The 26,256-nt window shown below is 33.0% G+C and overlaps 1 protein-coding gene across 8 annotated transcripts in view; it reads left to right on the top strand.

Annotated features, from left to right (window-relative positions):
* LOC143230358 (sodium-dependent proline transporter-like) overlaps positions 1 to 26,256 on the top strand; it is a 58,508-nt gene that overhangs the window by 8,430 nt on the left and 23,822 nt on the right. For 4 of the 8 annotated variants that reach the window (XR_013016411.1, XM_076463798.1, XM_076463797.1 and 1 more), the window contains exons 2-10: positions 2,610 to 3,036; positions 4,574 to 4,705; positions 5,526 to 5,695; positions 8,753 to 8,802; positions 13,024 to 13,156; positions 15,743 to 15,877; positions 19,929 to 20,015; positions 24,594 to 24,697; positions 25,343 to 25,473. Coding sequence is in view for 6 of the 8 variants with exons in the window: in XM_076463798.1 (XP_076319913.1) it covers positions 2,610 to 3,036; positions 4,574 to 4,705; positions 5,526 to 5,695; positions 8,753 to 8,802; positions 13,024 to 13,156; positions 15,743 to 15,877; positions 19,929 to 20,015; positions 24,594 to 24,697; positions 25,343 to 25,473 (1,369 nt within the window). In the remaining 2 variants the exon portion in view is untranslated. Of the gene's footprint in view, positions 1 to 1,169; positions 1,305 to 2,609; positions 3,037 to 4,573; positions 4,706 to 5,525; positions 5,696 to 8,752; positions 8,803 to 13,023; positions 13,157 to 15,742; positions 15,878 to 19,928; positions 20,016 to 24,593; positions 24,698 to 25,342; positions 25,474 to 26,256 lie in introns of those variants that run through there. The other 4 variants (XR_013016412.1, XM_076463800.1, XM_076463799.1 and 1 more) reach the window with 2 other exon arrangements.

The following is a 26,256-nucleotide window of genomic DNA, read 5'->3' as shown; positions in this document are numbered from 1 at the left end:
CAGTCAAAACTTTAAATTTCAAGTTGACGTTAAGTAAATATACTCTAGTTAACAAGAAATATCATAATATGCCAGTCTTGGTAAAATTGTTTAAAAGTATGAATGTCTAAAAATTATCTGGCATTCGTTACTGTAGCTTAAGAAATGGTAGCAGCAATTGATTTTAAAACTTATTTTCAAATCTCAAACAAGGGATATTTTTATGCCATTAGTTTATAAGTTGAATATTTTGTTATTACGCAAAGTCTTAGTATGAAATTTATGTACTGCAAGAATTGAGCCCCACCTTTTAGCATTAAAAACTCACACGCTTACCTCTGAGCCAGTACGGATGAGCAAAAGTTGAAACAATTGCTTAGTTAAACTTATCATACTATAATGAAACTTTTACTTATATGATACTGGAAAAATGTTTTCATTACACGATGTGCAACCCTCAACTTCGCGAATTTTTTTATCATATGCGCATATAGATTTGCAGTAGGGGTTACGATTTTCCCCTTTCGTCTCCGTTTCCTGTCACGCAGAACTTTATTTTTCTCTATTTATAGGGTGCAGATATAAAGTCATATCATACGCGGATTTAATGCACTGGTACTATCTATATAAATATTATTGTACTGCCTGTTTTGTGCCCATGAAAATACTTCGCAGGATGTGGATGAATCTTCACCAAAATTGGTATGGAGACTCATTAGGTCTATAGGAAAATATAAACAAATAACGCATTTTGCGATTTTTATGAGTTTTTCCGTGTTTTTTTACCACTACCTCACCACTGTTGATGAGTCTTTACGAAATTTGGCATGAAGATTTGTTGGATCTATGAGGAAATACATGCAAACTTACTGTTTCATATTTTGTGTTTTGCTGTTTTTATGGGTACTTTGTTTTGTTTTTTAAGTTATACGTAAAAGAAACAACTTTTCATATCCTAAGGCAACCTTTGATTAATAACAAATTTACATAACTTCCGTCTAGAGTAAGGGTACCCCAGCTAGTAACTTTAATACTAAAATATTTAAGTTTAAGACAAATGAAAAACTGTTTAAGAAGCACATCTGAAATTTATGCTGCAGAATATATTTCGAAGTACACTTTGTTCAATCAACATTCAGGCAATTGGCTGACAACAGGTGGCACTATTTCCAACAGTTTGTAGTGTTAATGTTGAACTATAGTGTTTAAGTGAAATTATCTTGATTAATATTTTAGGAGATCAATTTCATACCCGTTGAAGCAAAAAGATTTGGGTGTATACGAACGGAGTTCGATGTCTTATCTGTTGAAGCGAAATGATTCTGGTGAATACTTACAGTGTTTGTTCTTTTTTTTTGTATGACTTTTGAAATACCTTGTTATTTCTTTAATTTTTTGTTTTTTATTTCTGTTTATTTGTAACTCAGACTCTAGCCTAAAATACCATCTGTAACTGCTTGTTAAGCTAAATTACCAGATATTTCCGCAAGTCTTAATTTGGCTATTGGTTGTTTTTACCAGTCCAAGTTTGCTTAAGGACTGACTTTGTAGGTTAAATCAAAAGTGCATAACAGATTTTGATAACATTTTTTTTCTACCTATTTTATTGTTCTGATTTTGACCTAAAGATGAAATTTTCCTGTTATAATTTTGGCTAAAGAAATAATTTTGTAGTACTTATTGTGATGGTAGGTTGTATTGTCAGCTTAAATTTTTAAAGTTATTTTGCTTTACCTAACCTGTTTTGGCTAGGAGTATGAGTTTTGTTAATTTGAAAATAGACTTGATGCTCAGGACTCACAGGAATTCACAATGTTCCCGTATCATAGGTTACTTATTTGTATATGCTGCATTTTAAATTTAGTCAGTATCAATCGGTTCCTACCTCAGTTACAAGACCTTAATAAGAAAGTATTAATGTTAAATCATTATACGTAAATACTCCTTTTATTATATTTTATTAGCTTTTAAATGCTATGTTGTTGTTGTTTTCTGAATTATTCACTGTATTGTCATGTGCGCTTTCTCGCAGGAAAAATTACTTTGGTAAAGGTCAACAGTGATATTTCCCATTTGATAACTTGAGGATGTACTCTTTTATTCTGCTATTGAAATGACTAACTTGTGCGCTGAAAGGAATGACATTAAAGAATGTTGTACATATGGCTGTGCTCTCTCAGTTTCGAAGAAAAATAATACAATATATAGAGAACATCTCTGTATCTCCAGTATAATCATTGTTCCTTGAACTATGCACTCGCCATTTTGATGGTTTTGAAATAAATAAATATTGCTTCATATTTTGTCACATAATACTATTTAACTCCGTGATACTTTTCATGTCGTTTCTCCTGTTATTTGGGATTACTACCTAAAAATAACACACATTTTGTTGATGAGTTAATTAAAGCTAATTAGTCACTATATCAACTCGTTGGTCGTTCGTATACATGCCACATTAAATTGGCAGTAGTTAGCCAAATACTAAGCACTCAAAATTCCGAGTCTGTTATTGACCTAACTGTGAGGATTCTTTGTTCTTATATTTTCTTTAAACCACACAGAAAAACCGATTTATTGTTTGTAGAGTATAAAGAAAAAAGTTACCCTTCTTTTCTTTCTTATTTCAGGTACCAGAATACCCCTCAAATGAACACTCCAAGCACCCCACTCATCGTAATCCAAGTCATCATGTTGAGGCGATGGAACGACAGCGACATTACAGTGACAGCCATATGTCACGTCCATCTCGTGCCCGGAAGTGGGGGTCATTCACATCCGCCAGTTCTATCAAGTCCGAGCGCAACAAGATACGACGACATCACTCCCAGTATTCGCGTACGTCGTCCATCAGTTCACGACGATCTTCAATTCGTCGTGCTGCAGCCCTTGCTGATCGTAGGGGTACAGCCAATATACGGAGGATGTCAACCCAAACCATTGCCTCCAGAGGCAACTGGGGTAGTAAGTGGGAGTTTCTTCTATCCTGCATAGGTCTCTCGGTAGGCATTGGAAATGTCTGGAGATTTCCTTATTTGGCCTACGAAAACGGAGGAGGTAAGTGTGTGTGTGTGTTTTCTTATAGCAAAGCCACAATGGAGTATCTGCTGACCCCACCGAGGGGAATCGAACCCCTGATTTTAGCATTGTAAATCCATAGACATACCACTGTACTAGCGGGGGGAAAGTGGTAAGTCAAACGTCGAATTATCGATTTGGGAAGACCTTCATAATTAGGCTAGCTTAGATTTATATTTAATTAATAAAACACAAATTCAGGGTCAGTATAAGTTAATATATGTTACTTTTAAATAAAGGAGTAAATTAGTATTACTTATATTTGAAGGAGGGTGATAAGAGTTGCCTTAAAAAGTTACAGATTAGCTAATATTATTTTTGTAGTGAGAAACATTCTACTGAGTTTGATAAAAGAAGCTTTATAGAATCATTGAATGATTACATAACATAATAAAAGAAACCAAACTGGATTCACCAGAGGAAAATCTTGCTTTATTAATCTGTTTCAAGATATAACTATCATTTCAATAATGGAAATGGTGTGGTCTTGGTTTTACAGAAAGATGTAGATAAGGTGTCACACATAAAATTAGCTATGTATATATACACTGTGGTAAAGAATACACTACTTAGTTTGATGGATGAAAGAAAATGAAGAGTTACTGATGATGCAGTCTAGTCAAATTATGCCTTTGGTATTAATGTTGAGCATGAAGGATTGGTACTTTGGTTTCTGCTTTTTCCTTATTTATATTAATAACATGGCTTTGGTCATAGTCGGTAAATAAATTAAGTTTACTAACGAGGTTTAATTTTTTAAGTATTTTTGTCTATGTTAAGGAGGAATCACTTTACTATTGACATTAGAAGAGACTAGCAACTTACTCTAACCATTACATTCATTATTATGTAGTTAGAATATAAAAAAAAATACCTTAAGTTACGGCTATATTTACTACCACATTTTCATAACAACGTTTAATATTGTGCATTGTTTTAATTTGTCTATTTCAGATTTCAAACCAAAAGTGTACGTATATATTATTTTCATGTCCACATGTTGTCTCTCACAAGTCACTGCCCAGGGTGACTTATATGTACGTTCGTTCCAGGGTTCTGATGCTTCGCCAAGTTTTAACATTTAAACAATACCACAACTACTTTAATCTAACTTTATTACTTAATAAACACTTGTTTATTTTCTCATCACTTAGATATTGTATTTTGGGCCTCATTTCTTAGTCTTAATATTTCTATCTCAGGATATTTGCAGTTCTGGCAGATCTATTCTCAAAGTTTTAGTTTTTTAAACATCACCTTTATTCCCTATGTAATCGCATTACGAACTTTCTGCTGTGGTACGTTTTCATAGTGTGTTTCTAAATTTCAGCTTATTAACACTTGTGCATAAACCTGATAGTTTTATATTTTCTTGTACAGGTGCATTTATTATTTTGTATACACAGATGTTATAAGCACATTACTTTCTGGTACGATTTTTTTTATATTCTGTACTTATTAAATATTGATATCATGTTTGTGTGATACATTTTGTTTTTCATACTTTCCTACACAGGTGCTTTTCTTATTCCATATTTACTGATGCTGGTGTTTGCTGGAAAACCCATGTACTTCATGGAACTCGCTTTCGGTCAGTTTGCTGGTGTAGGACCATTAGCAATTTGGTCTTGCGTCCCGATTGCTAAAGGTAAGATGGTTTTAAATTGTGTAAATATTAATATATAGTAAAAGTAATAACATTAAACAAATACAAAGCAATTAATAACTGAAATTAGATGATCATGATATTTGATCTAAACAACCATGCTCTAAGTACATAGCTTTTTATACAGAAAAACAGAATGAAATGTTATGTAAATGATTAATTGACATAAATACTACGTTTTTGTATAAATTCTTTCGTTTTATTTCAAATAAAATGTATGACTGTTGTAAGCTGAACTCACAATTTACTTAGTGCCGATTGGTTTTCATGATTTTGAAGAGTTACAACTTTCCAAGGATTTATTAAATTTATTCAAATAGTTTTAGCTTTTCGAATACTTAAGTTAAGTAGGAAATTAACGAAGCATGTAGGTTATTAGACTTGCTAATTAGCTCTTGTATGACGTGGTCACAGGTCTGTATCATACACCAGCGTTAGGCTTAATAACGAACCACGTAAATAACTTGTTCCTTAAATGTTTTACGTAGTATGTCTCACTTTTAGAAACGAAACTTTGCACAAAAGTAAATCTATTAACCCACGGATAGCTGTATCAAAAATTAATACTTTTAAGTAGTAATTAAAATTTAAATCAAGCAAATATCCTGAACGTACTTTTACCCTGTTATGTTGTTTCAACCCCCCAAATTATAGTCTAAGACTCTAGGTAAAAATAACTGGCTCATGAACATAAGGAAGTTAGCTATTTTTGAATTATATAACTGCATTATTCATGAAGTTCTATATGTATATGTGTGTGTGTTTAGAATAAAATATGTGTTGTTTTTTTTATGGTTATCAGGTGTAGGTTTCGCAATGGTAACTGTATCACTTATTATCGTAATTTATTACAACGTCGTCATGTCATATACGATCTTCTACATGGCGTCCATATTTCAATACGAAGTCCCCTGGAGCCGATGTGACCCACTGTGGGCAAACAATACAAACTGTCACGTCCGCTCTGAGAACGTGAGTATTGTCTGCACAGTCCTTCGTTAGTCGTTAAACATTGGAAACAAACACTTCGCTTACTCATCACTTTCCTTGTTAGTTTGATTTACATGTATACCTGTTTAACTTAAACGTTTGGCAAAGTCACTCTAGTTTACTTTTTTTACACGTAGATATGTTAATTTATATTTTAGCAGTTATTCCAGTTTACATTTTTAACACTAGTTAATTTGCTTTACACATAGACCTATTTAACTTATACGTGTGGCAGAGTTTCCCTAGTTTACATTTTTTACATTGCTGATGCTGTCTACCAACGATGACATACCAACTCACATCTGTCTGTACAAATAATTATGTTTTCTGTTATCCTTTGAGATGCCCCTCCATCAACACACAACAGGTGAAGGGACAAAGAGACACAAGCCCTTAGCTGTTTCCGTGTATAACCTTTACGTGAACAAACATGTTTCAACGTGCAACATTCGATTAACGAGACTGTCATAACTACGTGCAAAATAGCTGCACGAAAAGTTATAAAAATTACTCGAATATATTTGACTAAAGATATATTCGAAACTTTTTATAGAAGGATGAAATTAATAGTTATTTAGCTACGTTATCATTTTTAATTACGTAAACACGTAGATTTTTCCAACTGAAACACTTTCTGTAACATGTAAAACATATATTAGATAATTACAGAAAATAGAACAAAATAAGAAATTAACAAATACATTTTTATTCAAATAAACGAAGTAGGTATTTATCACAGAAGTCTTTAAAGTAATTATTTGTATTTTATTATATGAAATATTATGCTTTTTATCATTCCACGTGTCTATTTGTTTTTACTTTTGCCCTTTTTACTGCTAACTCATTGCGGGACTTTATGTATCTGTTGTTTAAAAAGTAATAGTGTTATTTTATTCTACTGAACCTTCTCTTCGAAGTAAAACAAATTCCCATAAATTATTCTGTTCTTCCAAATCATTGATTAAAATCTAGTGTAAATCTTAGCATATAAATTTCAAAGCAAAAAAGAAGCTTGTATAAGTTATCATTCCATAAAAATATAAAGGAGTGTATAAAAAACTCTGTAATGGGGAACTACCTAATACAATCTATATATAGAGACGTGTTGCCACTTACCTGTCTGGTTTATATGTTTGTTGAATTTCGTGCATAGTTAATCAAAGGCTATCCCTAGTTTAGAAATAATAGACCAGAGAGAGAGAAGAGAACTAGTCAACATCACCCAATGCCAACTTTTGTACTACACTTTACCAATGAAAAGTGGAATTTACCGTAACATTGTAATGCCTCAATGGTTGAAAGTGCGAACATTTTTGATGAAGGGATTCAAACAAAAAATTGCAAGTTGAGCGCCTTAACTAATCAGACATCAAAATCCTTACCAGTCTAACGTAATATTTATGTATACGTTGGATATAATTTCTACTTGTCCTTAGCTCTTTATCTTTCAAATATAATACACTTATGTTATATATGTATATGAGAAATTCACAAATTATACAACTTTTTCTTTTGTAATTCTCTTGAGTGAAACATCGTTCTCAACTGTATTTTAATACTGAAGAATCATACTCGAAATACAAATTAAAATACAATACGAATTTGATACAAACTTATGTTTTCTCATGAGACTACATTTCAACTTCTTAGTACAACATGGAAAAAAATCTCTAGTTTCAAATTCTTTTATAAACAAACTACTAAACGTTACTTGAAAAAAGAATATCTTATCTGAAAACTAAAAATATTCTTTAAAGTACAAAATACATGTTCAGGTTTTTCTTTTCCTTTCAAGTTCAGTTTACGAAATCCAAAATGTAGTTCAGAAAGACGTTTTATTGGTAAAAATGCAGATATTAAATTGAAGATAGTAAATTTTTTATATATTTCTCAATGCTTGGGCTATTTTAATAGATTTTGATACTGCCACATATGGAGAGCTGAGTATGTTAGTTTTAAACAATTTTGAATATGTAAATCGGTAAGTTATGCAACAACTACAACTGATACAAAGATCCGATGGAACTGCATGAATAAAAATTATATTTAAACTCTTTTTGGGGTATTTCGTAGGTAGCTTGATGCTCTCGAAAATCAGTAGTTTGGGGAAGTATGTAACAACCCTTTTCGACGTAAAAATTCATGTAATCAAATCTTAAAGATTTGTTCAGATCAAGCAGTTAGAATTTACAAGGCATGGCTATACCTTGTACTTAATAGAATTGGAAAACAAAGGAATATGGATCAACATGGGGAACGCAGTGTATTCAGAAATAGACCTGTAACAAGTTGTGCCCAAATCCTGGTAAGCAAAGTACAGCATCTTGTTACAGCTAAGAATCCACGAATACAAAGGTCAGTGACAAAAACCATACACGTGTTCTAGAAAAGATTATGCAACATAATGATAAAGGATCTCGATCTGGAAAAGTGATATATGTTTCGTCTACAAAAGTTGTTTCCACAACATATATATCTTAAGTAACTGGATAATGAGACAGGTATTCGTGCTATTCCAGACGAAGACATATCAACAAAGTCTTCGGATATAGTGCTTCGGATTTCCATGTCATCGGACTGTTGAAATAGGCATTGAAAAACGATTTTCTTTTTACACTAGACAAATTAATGGGAAGCAACGTAGAAGAAGAGAGTTCTTTGGAAATGAAAACTTTACGACTAGTCCATTTGCAGTGGAAACTACACTGCAGGATTATCATCAAGGTGCATGGTTAAAAAAGAGAGTGTGATCGGATATGCAGACGTGGACTGTAACGACGTGGTGAGAATCCAAAACCGTTTTAATATAACGTACCCAGTCTGTGTATAATATGTATTGAAAGTCTAAAACTTTTCGTCAGATGAGTGGTATTAATGTATTTTAATGAAACGTCTGTCTTGAGTGTGAGTTGTGTATTATTGTTATTGTAATTTAAATAACCAAATCTACAAGATATTCGTGGTATTTTTTTACTGGATCTTTAATGTTAAACTTCATTAAGTTTAACTGATAAAAAATAGTTGATCTTTTTTTCACAGGTGACTTTGATGCTGAATAATTCGAAAACGTCAAGTCAAGTTTACTGGGAGTAAGTCTTCAAATTTATATCAAGTGCTGTCTCCGTTCTTATGTTCTTATGAAGTAAATACTAAACAAAATAAAGTATTGTTTTCTACTCATTTTCAGGCTTAAGCGTGACATAAATAGTTAAAGGTTTTACACTGAGTAATATGATTGCTTTATAATGTTCGAGCAAATCTACACAAAGGACTATATTTTGAACAGTTAGATTAGAGGGAAGGCAGCCACTCAACAGCACCCACCCCTAACTCTTAGATTACCAGTTAGAAGTGACTGTAACTTGCACGCCATGTGGCGCACCCATTGATTAAAAGCATGAAGCAAACCACGAAGCGTTCGGATCACAGTATTAATATACTAACCTGTTGCCACATCCGGTAGAGAATCATGGTTATTTAGTGGTTATATTTTTAGACCCAACTTTTTTTACGAATAATTATTGATTGAAATCATTTAAATCAACCTAAAAGTTTAGTTAATTGAGCGAAGTTGTGCTAAGAAAAGGATGATATTTTTAATTTTGCTCAAAGCTACTCAAGGGCTATCTGCGCTAGCCGTCCCTAATTTAGCAGTGTAAGACTAGAGGGAAGGCAGCTAGTCATCACCACTCACCGCCAACTCTTGGGCTACTCTTTTACCAACGAATAATGGGATTGACCGTCACATTATAACGTCCCCACGGCTGGGAGGGCGAGCATGTTTGGTGCGACCGGGAGTCAAACTGGCGACCCTCGGATTACGAGTCGAACGCCTTAATACGCTTGTCCATGCCGGGCCAGCTAAGAAAAGGAAGTAATATTTTCACAAATAATGTATTTTTCATAAATCTTTGCTTCTTTCTTTGTTGTTAAGACCAAAGCTTCACAATAGACTATCTGTGCTGTGCCCTCCAGGGGTATCGAAACTCTGTTTCTACAGATGCAAGCCGTCAGACTTACTGCTGAGCCAGAGGAAGGCTGTTCGCAAAGCATATCACACACTATATAAATTATTATTATATTATTATAATACACACTGTATTATATTATTCAGGAAAATATGACTTTTTAAACTTAATTATTAGTTTTCCCCGTTGCTGACTAATTCAAGCGTTTAAAAGTAATAATTTTTATTATGAAAATGTACTATGATTATTACAATATTCAAAGTATTTATTTCATTTATTAAAACTTCATAACAAAATACACCTTAGTCATTCGATATTTGCGAACAAAAACAATCTCTAAAGAAACATAATCTTTTTTTGTAATAAATGGAATATTTATTTCATGAGTTGTGGAACGAAAATAACTGATTTAAGAAGCAAGTTATATTGATCTCAACTTGAGCACTTGAAACAGTTACACTTTTTGGCTTGATCCGACATAACCTTAAGATCAGGCAGGTTGATCTAATTTTGATTAAATGGTATCGTTATTAATGGTCAAGAAATCAATATTCCTGTTCAGTTTTTACACGTTTAATTACTTATAACAGTGAAATACGTCGATTCCACTTACTGTCAACTCGGTTTCTTGGCTTCATTGTATGATTAGAGGTTAAGACTATAACGAATTCAGATACGAGAACAGAAGATCACGTGGCTTTCACGAATATGCAGTTCATATCATCTGGGTTTGCTTGAAGTACCAACGGTACATTCGTACTGGAAATCGATAAGAATTTTTTCACTGAACTTTTCCTCTTTTTAGAACGACGAAAGCCTCACTTGAGATCACAATCGATATTCGAGAAGACTGTCACTCACAAGATTAAAGAGTAGTTTTTCTTGAAAGCTACTTAAACGCGATACCAACTTGCAGTTGCCTATTGGAGGAGTAAGAAAAATGTGTTTGTTTATACTATTTAGGTTTACCTGAGAAGCAAAATTCTCTTATATGAGTTCGTTTACAGTACGGGGTTTACCTGTAATAAAAAATTCTTCTGTTTGTGTACAGGCACCATTTGAATACATTTCAGATGTGGAGTTCTCAAACATGAGTTTGTTGGCATTAAATTAATATAATCGATAAGTTGATCTTTTATGCATGTTTGTTTATTGATTATAATGTATATATTTGAGATGTGGGAGTTTCATATAATCGTGTTTTTATAATAGTTCAAAGACTTGAGCTTCATGATTCTGATATTCCGTTTGTTCATATTATTTAAGAATATTTAGGATTTAGTGTTCAGTTTTTCTCATTATCGCCGATGTAAATCACTTTTTCGTAAGCATATAGTGTTTAATACTTTCTCTTTACTCGGTGTATACTTTTAGTAGAACAAAAACTACTTCTGCCAACATCTAACAGACACAATCTCCGAATCAAGAGCGGATTACTTATATTCAACATTTTCTCTGTAGTACATCATAGTAAGTAGGAAATTACTTACTGACACAAATTCCATAGTTACCACTTATCTCTTTTTCGCCTTTTCTTGACAGAAAGCCATACATTGAGGTCTGTTTTCGTTGAAACGAAGTAAAAGCAAACATCAAGCATAGTCTTAAGTTTTAACTAGTTTCGAGTACAATTTTCTCGTCTCAACATTATAAATTTTATAGCCAAATACCTACAACAATAAGAGTAGAAATTTCTCACCAAAAGTTCATTCCCAAGTATTTATAGCAACTTGAGGTGTCATTACTTTGTCCGGGTTAGGAATTTAAGAAAACGTGGTGGTGGATGTTTTAATAAATAACACAAAAATTCTAACTTTCACACAATATACTTATAACATAGCATATTATTACAGTTTTCGTTACTATGTCACCCAAAGTATATACTTAAAACTTGGTATGCAAAGTACGATGGTGGGTGACTTTGTAGGAAGAGTTTTCGGTTAAGGTTGTGGCCAGATGTGTGCTTTTTGTTACCCGCTTTCAACATCCAGCTCTTAATGTCCTTTCACTGTGTTTCACGTTGTTAATTAATCAACGGTGATTCGTAGCAGAAACTTCTTACAGGCCGAAGTTGTAGGGTCATGGGTCAAAGTAGGAAGTGGATATAACTCTTGAGACGGCTATTAATATCAGCTTTGTGATAGCTGTTGGGAGAGAACTGCAATAGTAGCGACCAAATTTTTGTTTATTATATTCCTCCATAGAGAGTGTTAGCGCACTCTATAAGAAATATAAGACCTGTTTGCGCTCTCTCCCATACAGTGTGTGTTATGTAAAGTTTTTTGTGGATGTACGAACGTGGCGCTATCTATGAATATAGTTAAAGTTAACTTACTTTAAAGGTAAGAAATTCTCAATAACTACAATAATGGAAGTGGAGGAGTGTGTGGTCCATCATAAATATGCTCCTTGTTCCAAACTATTAGCCCACAAAGTTTGCTTAAATTGGCTCAGCGGCCTGAGAGTAATTAGATAACGAACAGACAGATAAATATTTTTGTACTTTATATATAAAGAAAAATTCGGTTAGAGTGAATATAATAAATATCTAGGAATTTCTTATTATTTTAAAGTTGCAAATATATCAATTTATTTTATAAAAACAAAAAACAGCTAAATTGTAATAAAAGTTATATGTCATGTAAACTGTTAAAAGTGAACAAACACTTATATAGTTTTAGTTGCTGGTGAACATAAAACTATACAACGAGCTGTATGTACCTTGCTCATCACATGCATCAAAAGTCACTTTTAGCGTCATGAGCCTACACTGGGATACATAATTGTATCTGCAAAGAAAATGTTTTGGAGACATTTTGAAAGGTTTTTTTGTAAATTATGATTCAGCGTGTTGTGTATGTTAAAACGGACATTAAATCTCCTTTACTTCCAAGTGTGACTTTTTCTCAATAGACAGTAACGAATTCATATTGGTTGATACGTTTAAAGCGTGGCATGGTTTTGGCGCTCGACTTGCAGGTCACGGGTTCGAATTTCATTACAGAACATATTTATTCTTTCAGCCATGGGTAGCGTTGTAATATGTCAGTCAATTTCACTTTTTGTAGGTAAAGAGTGTCCCAAGAATTGGCAGTGGTTCATGATGTGTAGCCGCCTTCCCTTTATTATATTACTTCTAAATTATTGACGGCTAGCGTAGATAACGCTCGTGTAGCTTTACGCGAAATTCAACAAAACAAACATGAAGTTAAGTGACAGTCACTAGAAAATCGTTATATAAAATTAACACACAAGCTCACTTTAAATAAAATTAACAAAAACAGATAGCGAATATTGTTGTAAAAACTCATTCAAGTTACTGTATTTCATAATATTGACTAGACACTATGTGCTTCAGTTAACGGAAGGGATTGAAAATTCAGGTGGAATCAAATGGGATCTGTCGCTGTGTCTTCTGTTGAGTTGGATTATTGTAGTGTTCTGCTTACTGAAAGGCATCAAAACTTCAGGGAAGGTAAAGTAAACAATATATGTTATGTATTAACTATTCGTTTCGTCATTTACTTATCTCATCATGTTCTGCATGTAAACATGTAAGTGAAAATGTTTTAAAGCAACATCTACATTTTTTATCTAGCTTTCAAAAAAGTGATGATTTGTGAACTATAGGCCTTTTCTATTTCTAGTTTTTTAACTCTATTTTTATTTATCACAAGATAAGAATGTTAGGATACTCAGAGACTAATGAACAAGAAGCACATTATATTAACAGTAAAAGCTATAATAAGCTTGCCATCTATATAGAGTTTAATGTTCTAGCCATATAAATCTAACAGTACTAACCGTATTAGCAAGTGTAAATCACATAGAAAGTGTCTTAGGGTTAAAAAATTGCTATAAAAATAGTTTTACAACTGTCTATCCGGATAGCAATAGATAAATAAAATTATTTTAATGTAAGAATTACGATTAATATCAGATCATCCCGTAAGTAATGTCCGATTTTAGGTTCAGAAAAAGATAAATGATTTCAAACGCTTTTAATGTTATTTAATCAGTAATGTATGTTTCATTATTATTAATTACTTCCTGCCAATGATTCACAAACTTCTAAATGCCACTTCTATAAAATTCTTGGGGTTTGGAGAAAAAGAATATAGAGAAGGTAGTTTTGACATCTTCATGAGTTCCAAGCTCTTTTCCATCAAGACAGTTCTGGAAACTTCGGAATAGATAATAATCAGATAGGGTAAGGTCTGGAGAATAAGGAGGATGTGGAAGTTTTTCTCAGTCTAGCTCTTCAATCTTTGCAGATATGATCGTTGCTGTATGGGACTGTGCATTATCCTGGTGTAACACAACACCTTTACGATTGATCAAGCAGGCCTGTTTTCTTTCAGTGCAATATTCAAGCGCCCTAACTGTTGATATTAAAAGTCTGATGTAATCGTCACTCAAAGTGGATCACCAACAATATCCCACCAAATGCTTAACAAGACTTTCTTAGTGTGGATGTCTATTTTGGGCTGTACTTTAGCCAGTTTACTTGCACTGAGCCATTGTCTGCGGCGCTCAACATTTTCACAATATATCCATTTTTCATCTCTATTCACTAATTTGTCCAGAAAATGTGAGTTACGTTCACGAGAGTGCAAAGAAGTGCAAATGTCCACTCTTGCTCTAAGGTGGGCTTCTGTCAAATCATGGGGGACCAATTTTCCAAGTTCTGACGCCTTTCCAAGCTGTTTCAGATGACGGTGAACTGTTGAATGGGTTGAATTAAGCTTTATGCTAGTTCTTCAACTGTTACAGCACAATCTTCATCAAGTGCAGCCAGCAGCAAGTCATCATTAAACTCAACAGGACGACTTGAACGTGAAACATCACTTAAGCTGTAGTCACCTGATTTGAACTTCTGAAACCTCCTTCGACATTTTCTTTCATTGAGAGACTCCACACCATAAACACCATGAATGTTTCGCGTAGTTTCTGCAGCACTATTGCCTTTTTAAACTCATAAAGCATTATATGCCTAATGTGCTCCTCAGACACATCTATTTTCATAAGGGTTTATTTAATTAATGATCTGAAAAAGTGGAGTTGGGTTAGTTTATTTTATTTGTCTGAACATTTTTTACACACATCCTACAACATATTTTAGTCATTAAAGCCTTCTACAGAAACAGAAATGATGATGCACTTTCTGTATTAAATTTTCGGACATTACTTATGGGATGACCTGATAGTATGAGTATAAAATATACAATTGAATAGAGGAGTTTCTAAGATTGAACTATACAATGGTTACAATTATACCTGTCATAAGACATTAGTATTAGGCCTACTATGTGTTTTACTACTGCACTGTTTATCTAGTCGTTGAAGATTTTCGAGAATTAGAAAACTTTACAATAATAGTATTCTAACCACACTATATTTGTTATATCCGTTACCCACGACTTTTTTTTCCTTAATCTAGAACTCATTAGGCTAGCTAGAGTATAACAAACATAACAGTGATCATAATACTTCGTATAAGTCATTTGATACAACAAAAGTTGTATTGTGTACACCTTTCATAAGCGAGCAAAGAATGATTACAATTATACTTGTCGCAAGGCATCAATCGATTACTTTTACAAACACTACATTTCACATCTAGTCTTTCCCAAGTGGCATGTCTGCGGACTTATACTGCTAGAAACTGGGTTTCGATACTCGTGGTGAGCAGAGCACAGATAGCCCTTTGTGCAAAATTAGAAAAAAAAATCTAGTCACTTAGGACTAGGTAAATAATGTAGTAGGTTCTATAACAAGTATAATTGTGATCATTTTTCGTCAGCTTGTAAAAGTCGCACATACCATAAACAATATTTATAGGTATTGAACTCTAGAGACGGCTTAACTTCGAAAGGAGCGTTATTACAAATAATACATTGCAGAAAATTTGTAATAAAGTTTCTTTCTTCAAGCTGTCTCCAAACTTTATTTTCGTCAACAGATGTAATTGACTTGAATCAAGTTTGTTCCAGGACCAAATTGAACGTATAAATTAAAATAATTTATTGCCATGTCTATATTTTGTGATTTTTAAAATTAGGTTGTTTATTTTGCTGCCACCTTTCCCTACATTATCTTGCTGATTTTGCTGATCACTGGGTTATTACAAGAAGGAGCGATAGATGGCGTGCTTTACTTTATTACTCCGACATGGCAGAAGTTACTTGATATTAAGGTAAGTTAGTTCTGTTTTCTAAACAACTGTCGTATTTTCTGTCTCTGAGAAATGTGTCAAAATAAAGAATGAAATGTTTTATTTCGACTAAGATCATAACTAGAAATGTGCATATAATATAATAAAGTTAATTAACTATTGGTTTTATTCAATCTTCTTATCACAACCCTGCTTTTAATTTTTTGAAGTTTGTAATGGATGCTCAGAAGGCTTCATTAGTTTAAGACACACACTGCTGGCCAAAATCTTAAGTCCAATGAATATAAAGAAAAAATATGCATTTTGCGTTGTTAGATTCAACCATTTTTTCAGTAGAGCTTCGAAAGATGAAAATAAGAAAAGGGAAAATTAAAATAAAAAAATGTTTTTAGCATTTAATAGGGAAAATGTTAACACTCTGAAATTAGCCGAAATGCTAGCTGGTCAAAAGTACAAAACCATACCAAAATGAAGTCCTAAACAGGGTAGGAAATGCCAAACAAGAGGTCTCAGTAGTGAGTTGCACGGCAGTCATTGTCAATAACTTCAAACATTCGTTTTGACATGGTTGATATAAGCGTTTGTAGAAGGCTGGCTGGAATGTTATTCCGAGTGGTGAAGATGTCTTCACGAAGATCATGCACTGTTTGTAATTGACGTCCATTTCTATAGACTTCTCTTGCCATCCACCCCAAACATTTTTAATGGGGTTCAGTTCGGGCGAACACGCTAAATTGTCCAAAAGAATCACGTTATTCGCCATGAAAAAGTCTTTCGTCCTGCGGGCATTGTGGATTGTGCATTGTCCTGCTGAAAGATCTAGTCATTTCCACACAAGTGAGGGCCTTCAGTCAATAAGGATGCTCTCTCCAACATGCCAATGTAGCCAGCTGCTTTTTGATGCCCCTGTATAACCTGAAGCTCCATTGTTCCATGGAAGGGGAAAGCACCCCAGATCATGATGGAGCCTCCTCCACTGTGTCGTGTAGAAAATGTCTCCGATGGGATATCCTTATCGTGCCAGTAAGGTTGGAAGCCATCTGGACCATCCAGGTTAATTTTTTTTCATCAGAAAACAAAACCTTCTTCCACTGTTTTACGTCTAATGTTTGGTGCTTTTCAGCAACGTTTAACCGAGCTGTTTCGTGGTGTGGAAGGAGGCATGGCCTTTGAAGACGTTTACAGTTTTTAAAGCCTTTTTCTCGTAGGTGCCGTCTTATTGTTCTTGAACTGTGTTCTGCGTCCGTAAGGGTCTTAATCTGGTTCGACGATCGGCTGGTGTCTTGCCAGACAACCCGTTGAATGCTCCTGCTCAACACCGGCGAAATTTTCTTGGGCCGACCACTTGAAATTCTCGTTCCGTGTCCCTCAAGGTCTTTTAAGAAATTTCCAACAGCAGTTTTATTTCGCCCAATCACACCAGCGATGGCACGTTGAGAGAGACCTTGCTTTTGCAGCTCGACAATTCTGCCACATTCAAACTCTGTCAACATTTTAGCCATTGCCATGTTTTTATCCAATGTAACACAGAAGATGCCAATGGGAGATGCTGACAACGCTAATGCTTGAACACAAGTGACTAAATTTTGTTACGTGTTTACCGATTAGCGCTTCGTTTCAATATGGTCTTAAACTTTTGACATCTAGTATTTAAGATAATTTTATGGTGTTCACATTTTCCCTATTAAGTGCTAAAAAGGTTTTTTTTTCTTTTCCCTTTTTTTATTTTCATCATTCGAACCTCTACTCAAATAAGTGGTTGAGTCTGATAACACAAAATGCATATTTTTTTCTTTATGTTCATTGGCCTTAAGATTTTGGCCAGCAGTATAAATTAGATACGTAACATTTCAAAGAAGAACGTTACTACCAGGGTAAGATAAAAATTACAAATATATTATTTATGTTATGACTAAGAAATGAATACTTATTTAAACTAATGTTTAGACAGATATTGTTTATAAATAAATACATTTCAAAGTTAAACTCAGAAATATTAAAAAGCAATATCAAATTATGTTGTAAAATTACAAAAATGATTTAGGAAAAAACAAGAGAAGGAAACACCTAACTTATTACATCACACGAAATAAGGATATTGAATACTTCTCAAAAATAACATCAAATTACAAAGGTTATCAGTTTTAATAATTGACAAATATATCCTGTGCATCTTTCGGTCTAAGTGCTCTCGTCTATGTTTTCTCTCAATAGCAGTTGTTTTTATCTTCTTCATAAATCATAAGATTTCATATCATACAGCAACATATTAGTATGTGCTTCACATAATCATATATGGATCTAGTATCCATACATCACCGTAAGAAGGACCTCGTGTTGGTTTCTTTGTAAAATATGCATCGCTTAATAGTTAAGATATGTAGAAAGGTAATTATATAAACGGTGAATAAAATCACATGCACACATGCATTTGTACATATTATCGACATGACATCTCTCTGCTAGGTTATTTTTCTTTTTAGGCCCGGCATGGCCAGGTGGTTAAAGCACTCCTAATCCGAGGGTCGCAGGTTCGAATGACCGTCACACCAAACATACTCGCCCTTTCAGTCGTGGGGGCGTTATAATGTGATGATCAATCCCATTATTCGTTAGTAACAGAGTAGCCCAAGAGTTGGCGGTAGGCGTTGATAATTAGTTGCCTTCACTCTAGTCTTACACTGCTAAATGAGATAGTTCTTGTGTAACTTTGCGCGAAATTAAAATCGAACCAAAAGATTAGAGTAATTCCGCCTTTAATGTTTTTACAAGTTTAAACATTGTGGTAAATTTTAGGCCACGTATACAGCTATGCTCAGGAATATTTTCAGTGTGCAGTTGAAAATTCACCTATATAAGGATGTTAAAGCTGGTAAATGTAAAAAAAACAAGATAGTTAAAATGTTAAAATTCCATTCCACTGTTGATAAATAAATGTCTTTAACAGAATATCCTTTTCTTGATAATTTGTTACTAGGCTTGTATATATGAGGTGAATGTATTAAAAATATAGTTAAAGTATGATTATCCAGCTGAAAAAAAACTTTAAGGAAAGTTCTGGCCATGTTAACTGTACTACATCATCGTAAAAAGAAATCTACTTGTACAATGCAACTCAAAATGTGATATATTCACTAAAAACACTTTGATTGATTCACTCTATTGAGTGGAAGCAACTTTCAGTTTTTATATCTTTGTCTCCCAATCTCGTATTTATACTCTTCAATTCATTAGAAAATTTGACATAAAATCTTTAGAACTTTCTAGGTCTATATTATTAAACATTACAATCTTAACGTCATCAGGACAACTTGCACTTTCCTCTAGCAACATTACAACATTATTATACCTTTTTTATGCTATGGTGAAGGACCATAGTTATGTAATAATAGCTATAAAACGTGGGACAATATACTCCATGGGTAACATCACACGTGTCACATTGCGATCCATCTCATGACGTACAAACGTTGTTGGTTCTTGTACGTGTTTAGAAGTAAAGAGAAGTAGTGTTTAAAAGCAGTTTTATACAAGTATTTCAGTGTAATTTCACCTAAATAATATTTTAAGACATATCTTTTCCTGGTTTCCAGTTGTACTCTGCTTTTTCGTGGATTTTTTATCTATTAACCCAGTCCGTAAATCTATGTTGAAACAATCACGTGAAATACTTCTCACATACAACCCTATTTTTAACTAAAAGGAATCTGTTCAGGATGTGTGTCGTGTTCCTAGATTATGCTGCCATTTATTTGTTGTTGTTTTTTCTGGATTTTTCATGAGATTTGACGCAGATTCAAGGATTTGTTGAAATGGAAAATGCAACCATTTGTTAATGCAATTATTGTTGGTACAATGGAATTATTAAGAAATAATATAATCTAAAGCATTCCGCAAAATTATTATTAATTTAAGGGATTTTTTTTTCCTTACGAAAAATAACACTGTTGAGAAGCAAATGTTATTGGTTTGTTATTAGTAAATCATTAGTGTAAGCGCTCTTTTCAGGATAGTATCCAAATGATCCCTGGGGTTCTTTATATTCTATGTTTATTTCTTCTGCTGTGCCCAGGAACACCATTTCAGATTTGAATGGGGAGGAGAGATCAACTTTTATTGGAGGCTTGGTGGAATTGGTCTCTGGACAGTCTTGGATTTTGTAAGGTTAAATATAAAAATTAGTCTATTTTGAAATAATTTCCTCTGTTAATTTCTTATATTATTTACTAACCACTCAAACAACGCGAACTACACATGAGCTTTCTACCTAATGTCCTATCTAAATGGCGTGTATTGTTGTGCCTGCTGTAAAACTGTAATGAATAGTAATTAAACCATTTATATTCCTTAAATAACGTCGTGATGTCTATTAGTAGAGAATGGATTTGAAGTACTTTTGATACATAGTTCAAACAATATTTGTTTTTCTGTTTCAGTAACGAATGTTTTATAAAACCTAAACACTTAGGTTTTAACAAATATGCTGTAACACTGTTATTATGCCTTCGCATGTTATTACATAATTAATGTCTAGATTTAATTACGATAAAACAATTATTTTGCAAATTTTGCATCTGTACAAAGTCATTTTGCTACAACTAAAAATCATGAACGAATAACATACTGTTTGTCCATCCTTTATATATATATAATATTTCCTTTAAGATTAAACTGCGTAAAACTTTTAGACTGTCTAATGATATTAAGAACTGATTACTGGTAAACAAGTCTCCAAATTTCTATTTTTGGAAACACTCTCTTATGTACTCTTCTGGATATCACATGTAAATAACCAATCAAGAGCTCAGAATGTTCCCCTAGTGGCTTTCTCAGCCATGTTCAAGCGTTATGATACCATCTCATTCTTTCAAAACAATCCTACCCCCAGGCGTACAGCGGTATGTTTGTAGATTTACAATGCTAGCAACTTGGTTTTGATATCTGTGGTGGGCAGAACAAATATAACACATTGTGTAATTTTGTTCTCAGCTTCAAATAAACAAACTCTGAAAATAAGATTTGCTTGTTTGTTTGTTTGTTTTTGAATTTCGCGCAAAGCTACACGAGGGCTATTTGCGCTAGCCGTCTCTAATTTTGCAGTGTAAGACTAGAGAGAATGCAGCTAGTCATCACTACCCACCGCCAACTCTTAGGCTTGTCTTTTATCAACGAATAGTGGGATTGACCGTCACATTATAACGCCCTCACGGCTGAAAGAGCGAGCATGTTTGGTGCGACGGGGATTCGAACCCGCGACCTTCAGATTACGAATCGAACACCTTAACCCACCTGGCCGTGCTGGGCCAAAATAAGATTTCAAGGAGGTAGGTTAAGTTTTTAATATGTTTCAAATTTCATATTTTAGACCAAAATATAGTTTAGTCACTAAACTTGATCAATGAAATATGCATTCTGTGGTATTAATATAGTAATATATGAATTTTTTATCATTCAGCTCTATATGTAAAACCTTTAAAAATATTTTTTTCGTATCCTTCAAATGTGAAATTTTAAAAGGCTTAGAAACAATAACATAATCGTCTCTGGTGACATCATCTTCCCTATCCCTTCTCAACCCTTCTCATTACCTGAGGTGGACACACCTGTAGCGTCCTCTAGCGACATGTCTCGCAAGTGCATCCCTAACCTAATGGTGTTTGACTGTTCGTTGCTAAGAGTAAAGTTGCGCAATGTGTTATCTGTGCTCTGCCGTTACAGGTATAAAATCGGATTTCTAGCGTTATATGCCTTCTGACTTACTACTAATCCACCAGGGGGCTTTTGTGATGATGAACAGCAGACATAGAAAAAGTACTGTTAATAATTTGTAAACCAAATTATTGTACTTTAATACCTATTATTTCATATAAATTATTTATACTGTATGGATAAGTTAATTTCTGTAGTTTTGTCTTAATTTTACTGACAAAGTGACTGATACGTTAAATTGAATGCATTTTGCTCATAAATTTACATTTTTATAATAAGGTATTACTAATGTAAATATTAAACAGATGTGCTTCAGAGAATCACGCAAAATTTCTAAATTTCCTTTACATACGCACTTATCATTTTTGCATATATTTGTGTATTTTTCTGTGGAGTTTGACTGTTTATGAGCATAGAATATTTCAATACATAGTAAAACTCATAAGCACAGAGGTATGTTCGTTTCAGCAAATCACATATGCGGGTCTTTTGTATATATATATATATGTATACACGCAGAGAAGATGAAAGGAAATGGCGGTCTTCATAATCTGACAATATAAAAGACATATTAAGATTTAATGAGAGAATTTTGTTAAGTTATTATACATGCACCATGTTGATATTTTAGCATACATTGAACGTTTTTGGTTGCTATTGTATCAGTTTCAGAGGACCCCTTAAAACGTCTAGCTTAATTAAAGTAATTAATATAATTTATTCATAGCGAATGACAGAGATAAAAACATTTTATTTTAATGTTTGTTGTTTTTGCAGTTCAGATAAAATTTTCAGTAATTTCAAAAAATGAGAATTTTTTTTAAAAATTATTTATTATTTATATTTCTGTTAATAAATATGAATGTTGCACATAATACTTCAAACATCAAGCGAAATATTTATCGTATTCAATAAGACCACTGTAAACGTTACATATAGCACTTTAAACACGAAGCTAAACATTTTTATACTTAACAAAACCACTGTGAACGTTATGTATAGTACTTTAAACATGACCAAAACGTAATTAGCAATGCGACTGTGAATGTAGTGCAATATAGCTTCAAACATCAGGTTCACAGGCATCGATCAAAGAAGTTAACTATATATTTTAAATTAATATATCGTTTCGCATACACTCATAATCAAGTGCTTTCTAAGTCTCATTGTAATTTCGGTCCATACAAGTATCAAAGAGTTAACGTCATTTTTTGAAAGTGTCATTGTTACATCATTTCCTTTAAGTCTGACAGGTTTCAATAAGTTATATGTATTTTCATTGAGATGTCAAGTTTATTCGTTTCGTGTAGGTCTGACAGGTTTCAGTAAGATATACGTATTTTTATTGAGATGTCGACATTCTTGATGACGAGAAACCCACTTGAAATAAAAATGTATCTCAGAACGGCTGGTGTGGGTATTAACACTTTTATTGATAAACAGAAAATATGTTCTAGGAAGATGACCTAGGAAGGTTGAAACGTTGTTCTCTGCTTGTCAAGAAAAGTGTTAATACCCATACCAACTGTTCAGAGATACAGATGTTAGGTTCACTCCGTTTCGTCTAAGTCTGACAATTTTCATTAAGGGTGATATATTTTATCGAATTGTTGTTGTGCTTACCTCGTTTTGTCTAGATTTGCAGGTTTCAATAATAGGCTAGCCGTTGGAGCTCGACTATACTACCAGTTACAGTTTATTTGTATGAAGTTGAGGAATGCAGTGACGAGTGGAGCACACAGTCACTAATTCGAAAAAGTGTACAGTTAAAGTAAAGAACCTGACTTTGAGACTAAGATTCAAACAGTGAAACACTTTTAATGTACTTTTGAGGATATTCTGTTACAATCAACTTATAAGATAACTTGAGATAAAGTAACAAAACTCCTTCAGCGTAACTATCAAAACGTTTTCTTAATTCTACTTCCAATATCATTTACTAAATCGTTCACTACATCGATTCGACCATATATTAACCATATTATTTGTTGCTATGGGAAATGGCAATAATTTACTTACAGTGAGCTAAAGCAAGAAAAGTTGGGCAAGCTCATCACAAGAGTAATCATACTTCTTCTGTAGGCCTCAAAAACACTTCAACTGGTGGCACTCAATGGCTGAATCTTTACTCCTTTGATTGTAACTCTTTGACTCCGCACTTTCTAGCCTCAAACATGGGTTTTTGTACACAATATTTCTGCTACACAACTACCCATAAGTATATCTAACACTTAATCGGTTAGATTTCCTTAATCGTTTCATAATTCTCAAAACCACTTGTTCTTTGGTTATAGATACAGTTGGTAAATTGACAGCCTTTTTACACACTTTTGATATGGATACTATATCAAAGTTCCGACTTATTAATTTCTTTGCAAATTTGTACGAGGTAATATAAACATTTCCAGTAGCGACGACAGTCTGCAGATAATTTCAAGTCTGTGTAATGAGGCTTTTATAAACTTTGTCATGACCTTAGTAGCGTTGTTTATAGATGGCATGAATAAAACCATTTCTCAACATATTTCTCTTATTGGTCAATCGTCGCTGTATAATAATTTTCTATGCCTTTGTGATCATGCATCACGCTTAATCTTACTGCATATACTTGCTCAACACATGAAGCATTTGAAATGCTTAGAAATGCCGCAAATGCTTCAATAATTATTTCAGTATTTTTATTAAACTGTCATGTTTACCTCGTTTAGTTTAGATCTCTATGTTTAAGTAAGTTAAATATTTTTTCTAAGTGTGGTGTTTACCACATTTCGTCTAGATCTGCAAGTTTCATTAAGTTTTATATGTTTTACAAAATTGTGTTCATTTCATTTCGTCTAAGTCTGCAGGTTTCAATAAATTTGGTATGTTTTATCAAATTGTCCTGCTTATCTCATTTCATCTATGTCTGTGAGCTTCAATAAAGTGAATATTTTATTAAATTGTTGTGCTTACTTCGTATTGTTTATGTCTGAAGTTTTCAATAAGTTAAACATTTTGTCAAAGTATCGCGTTCACTTCGTTCTTCTAGGTGTGGCAGGCAGCAGCAAGCCAAATGTTTTTTTCTCTAAGTGTGTCCATGGGAGCCTTGATTATGTATAGTAGTTACAACGATTTCAGAAATAATATATTCAGGTAGAGGAAACATCTTTCATAACTCTAAGTTGCACAACTCTGGTAATTAAACTTAATAAAATATTTGTTATTTAATTTAATAAAGTACCTTCTGATACTTGTTTTAGAATATTAATTTAATGTAATTTATTTCATCTACTCAGGATGTCAGTGGAAAGAATGAATTTTTACGTAATCAAAATAAATACATATTAATATATTCATAATTTTGTTTATTTGTATTTTGGGTATATTTGTGACATGTGTACTGATACACATCTGTTTATGTTATTCAGTATTCACTAATAACGTATCCATTAAAAGACACACTGTGAAATTGTTGAGAACATTTTTTCTCAATGCCGGAATATAGTTCATCAACTGCAAAATATAAGCAAATATCCACGTCAGTTGATAACTATAAACTAATACGAATTTTACTTAAATAATTACGTAATAAGACATAATTTCCTTTATCAATATTTATTTGTTATTTAAATAGTTTTCATTTATCTCACCAGTGGGTCAAACGTTGTATGCTATTTCACATGTAATTAATGTTTTATATCTCGCTGCTTCCTTAAAAAATGATTTACCAAATTATTTCTACAAGAAAAGTGTTATGATAAATCATGAATTATTATATGTAGTCATTGTGTTACCTAGGGATGCTATGGTTGTTAGTATAATGGATACAGTTACTAGCCTGATATCTGGTACCGTTATTTTCTCTGTTCTGGGAGCCATGGCTCATGATTTGGGAAACGGAACACAAGTAGAAGATATTGTGGCGAGTGGTGAGTGAAATTCTGTGCAGAGTTTTATTAATTTGCAGATAAATAAATATACAATAACACAAATAAATATTCATATTGGGTTATAATACTTGATTTACTTAGTATCGTTTGTTAAATCTGTTTTAAATCTGAGTATCAGTTTAATAATTGAACCTAAATCTGGATGTTTCAGGTTCCAATATAACCTTCTGATAACTAGCAGAAAAAGATGTCCTTAGTTAAAGTGATAAAAAGAAAACTTCGTTTTCAAGTAAAGTAGCAGACGTAGACAACTTTTATGGAAAGCAGGGAATAACAATATTAATTGAAGCAATTTGTTGTTACCTACTAAAACATCATCAAACTTTAATTTTTTATCTAATACAAGATAAAAAATTAAGCATTTTATAATGTTATTTTTATCGATTTCTTCCACTTTAAAATTTTTATGTAAGTAGTAACGAACATGACAAATAGATGACGCGCCGTTCATAAACTTTTTCAATTAGCAGTAACGCTTTTTTTTTAAACCAATACTTCATATTCACTTTAATAAATATGATCATTTATCAAGCTTTTATAAAACTAATAGCATGATTTCTGGATTATATAACTCTTTTTCTAAACAGAGGAATAAAATGTTTAATTTGATACTGCGCTAAATTTTACACGTTTATTGTTTTTCCCAGGTTAGCCAATTTACAAATATTTTAGAATTACCGATCGATATGATAGTCATCATAATGTAGAAATATTAATGTAAATATTCCTTTGTATACATCTGCGTGTCTGTAAGCATAAAAA

Source organism: Tachypleus tridentatus, chromosome 10 (genome assembly GCF_004210375.1).
Source record: "Tachypleus tridentatus isolate NWPU-2018 chromosome 10, ASM421037v1, whole genome shotgun sequence".
Classification (NCBI taxonomy): Eukaryota; Metazoa; Arthropoda; class Merostomata; order Xiphosura; family Limulidae; genus Tachypleus; species Tachypleus tridentatus.
Note: the sequence above shows the minus strand (reverse complement) of the source record. Positions and strands in the feature narration are given on the sequence as shown.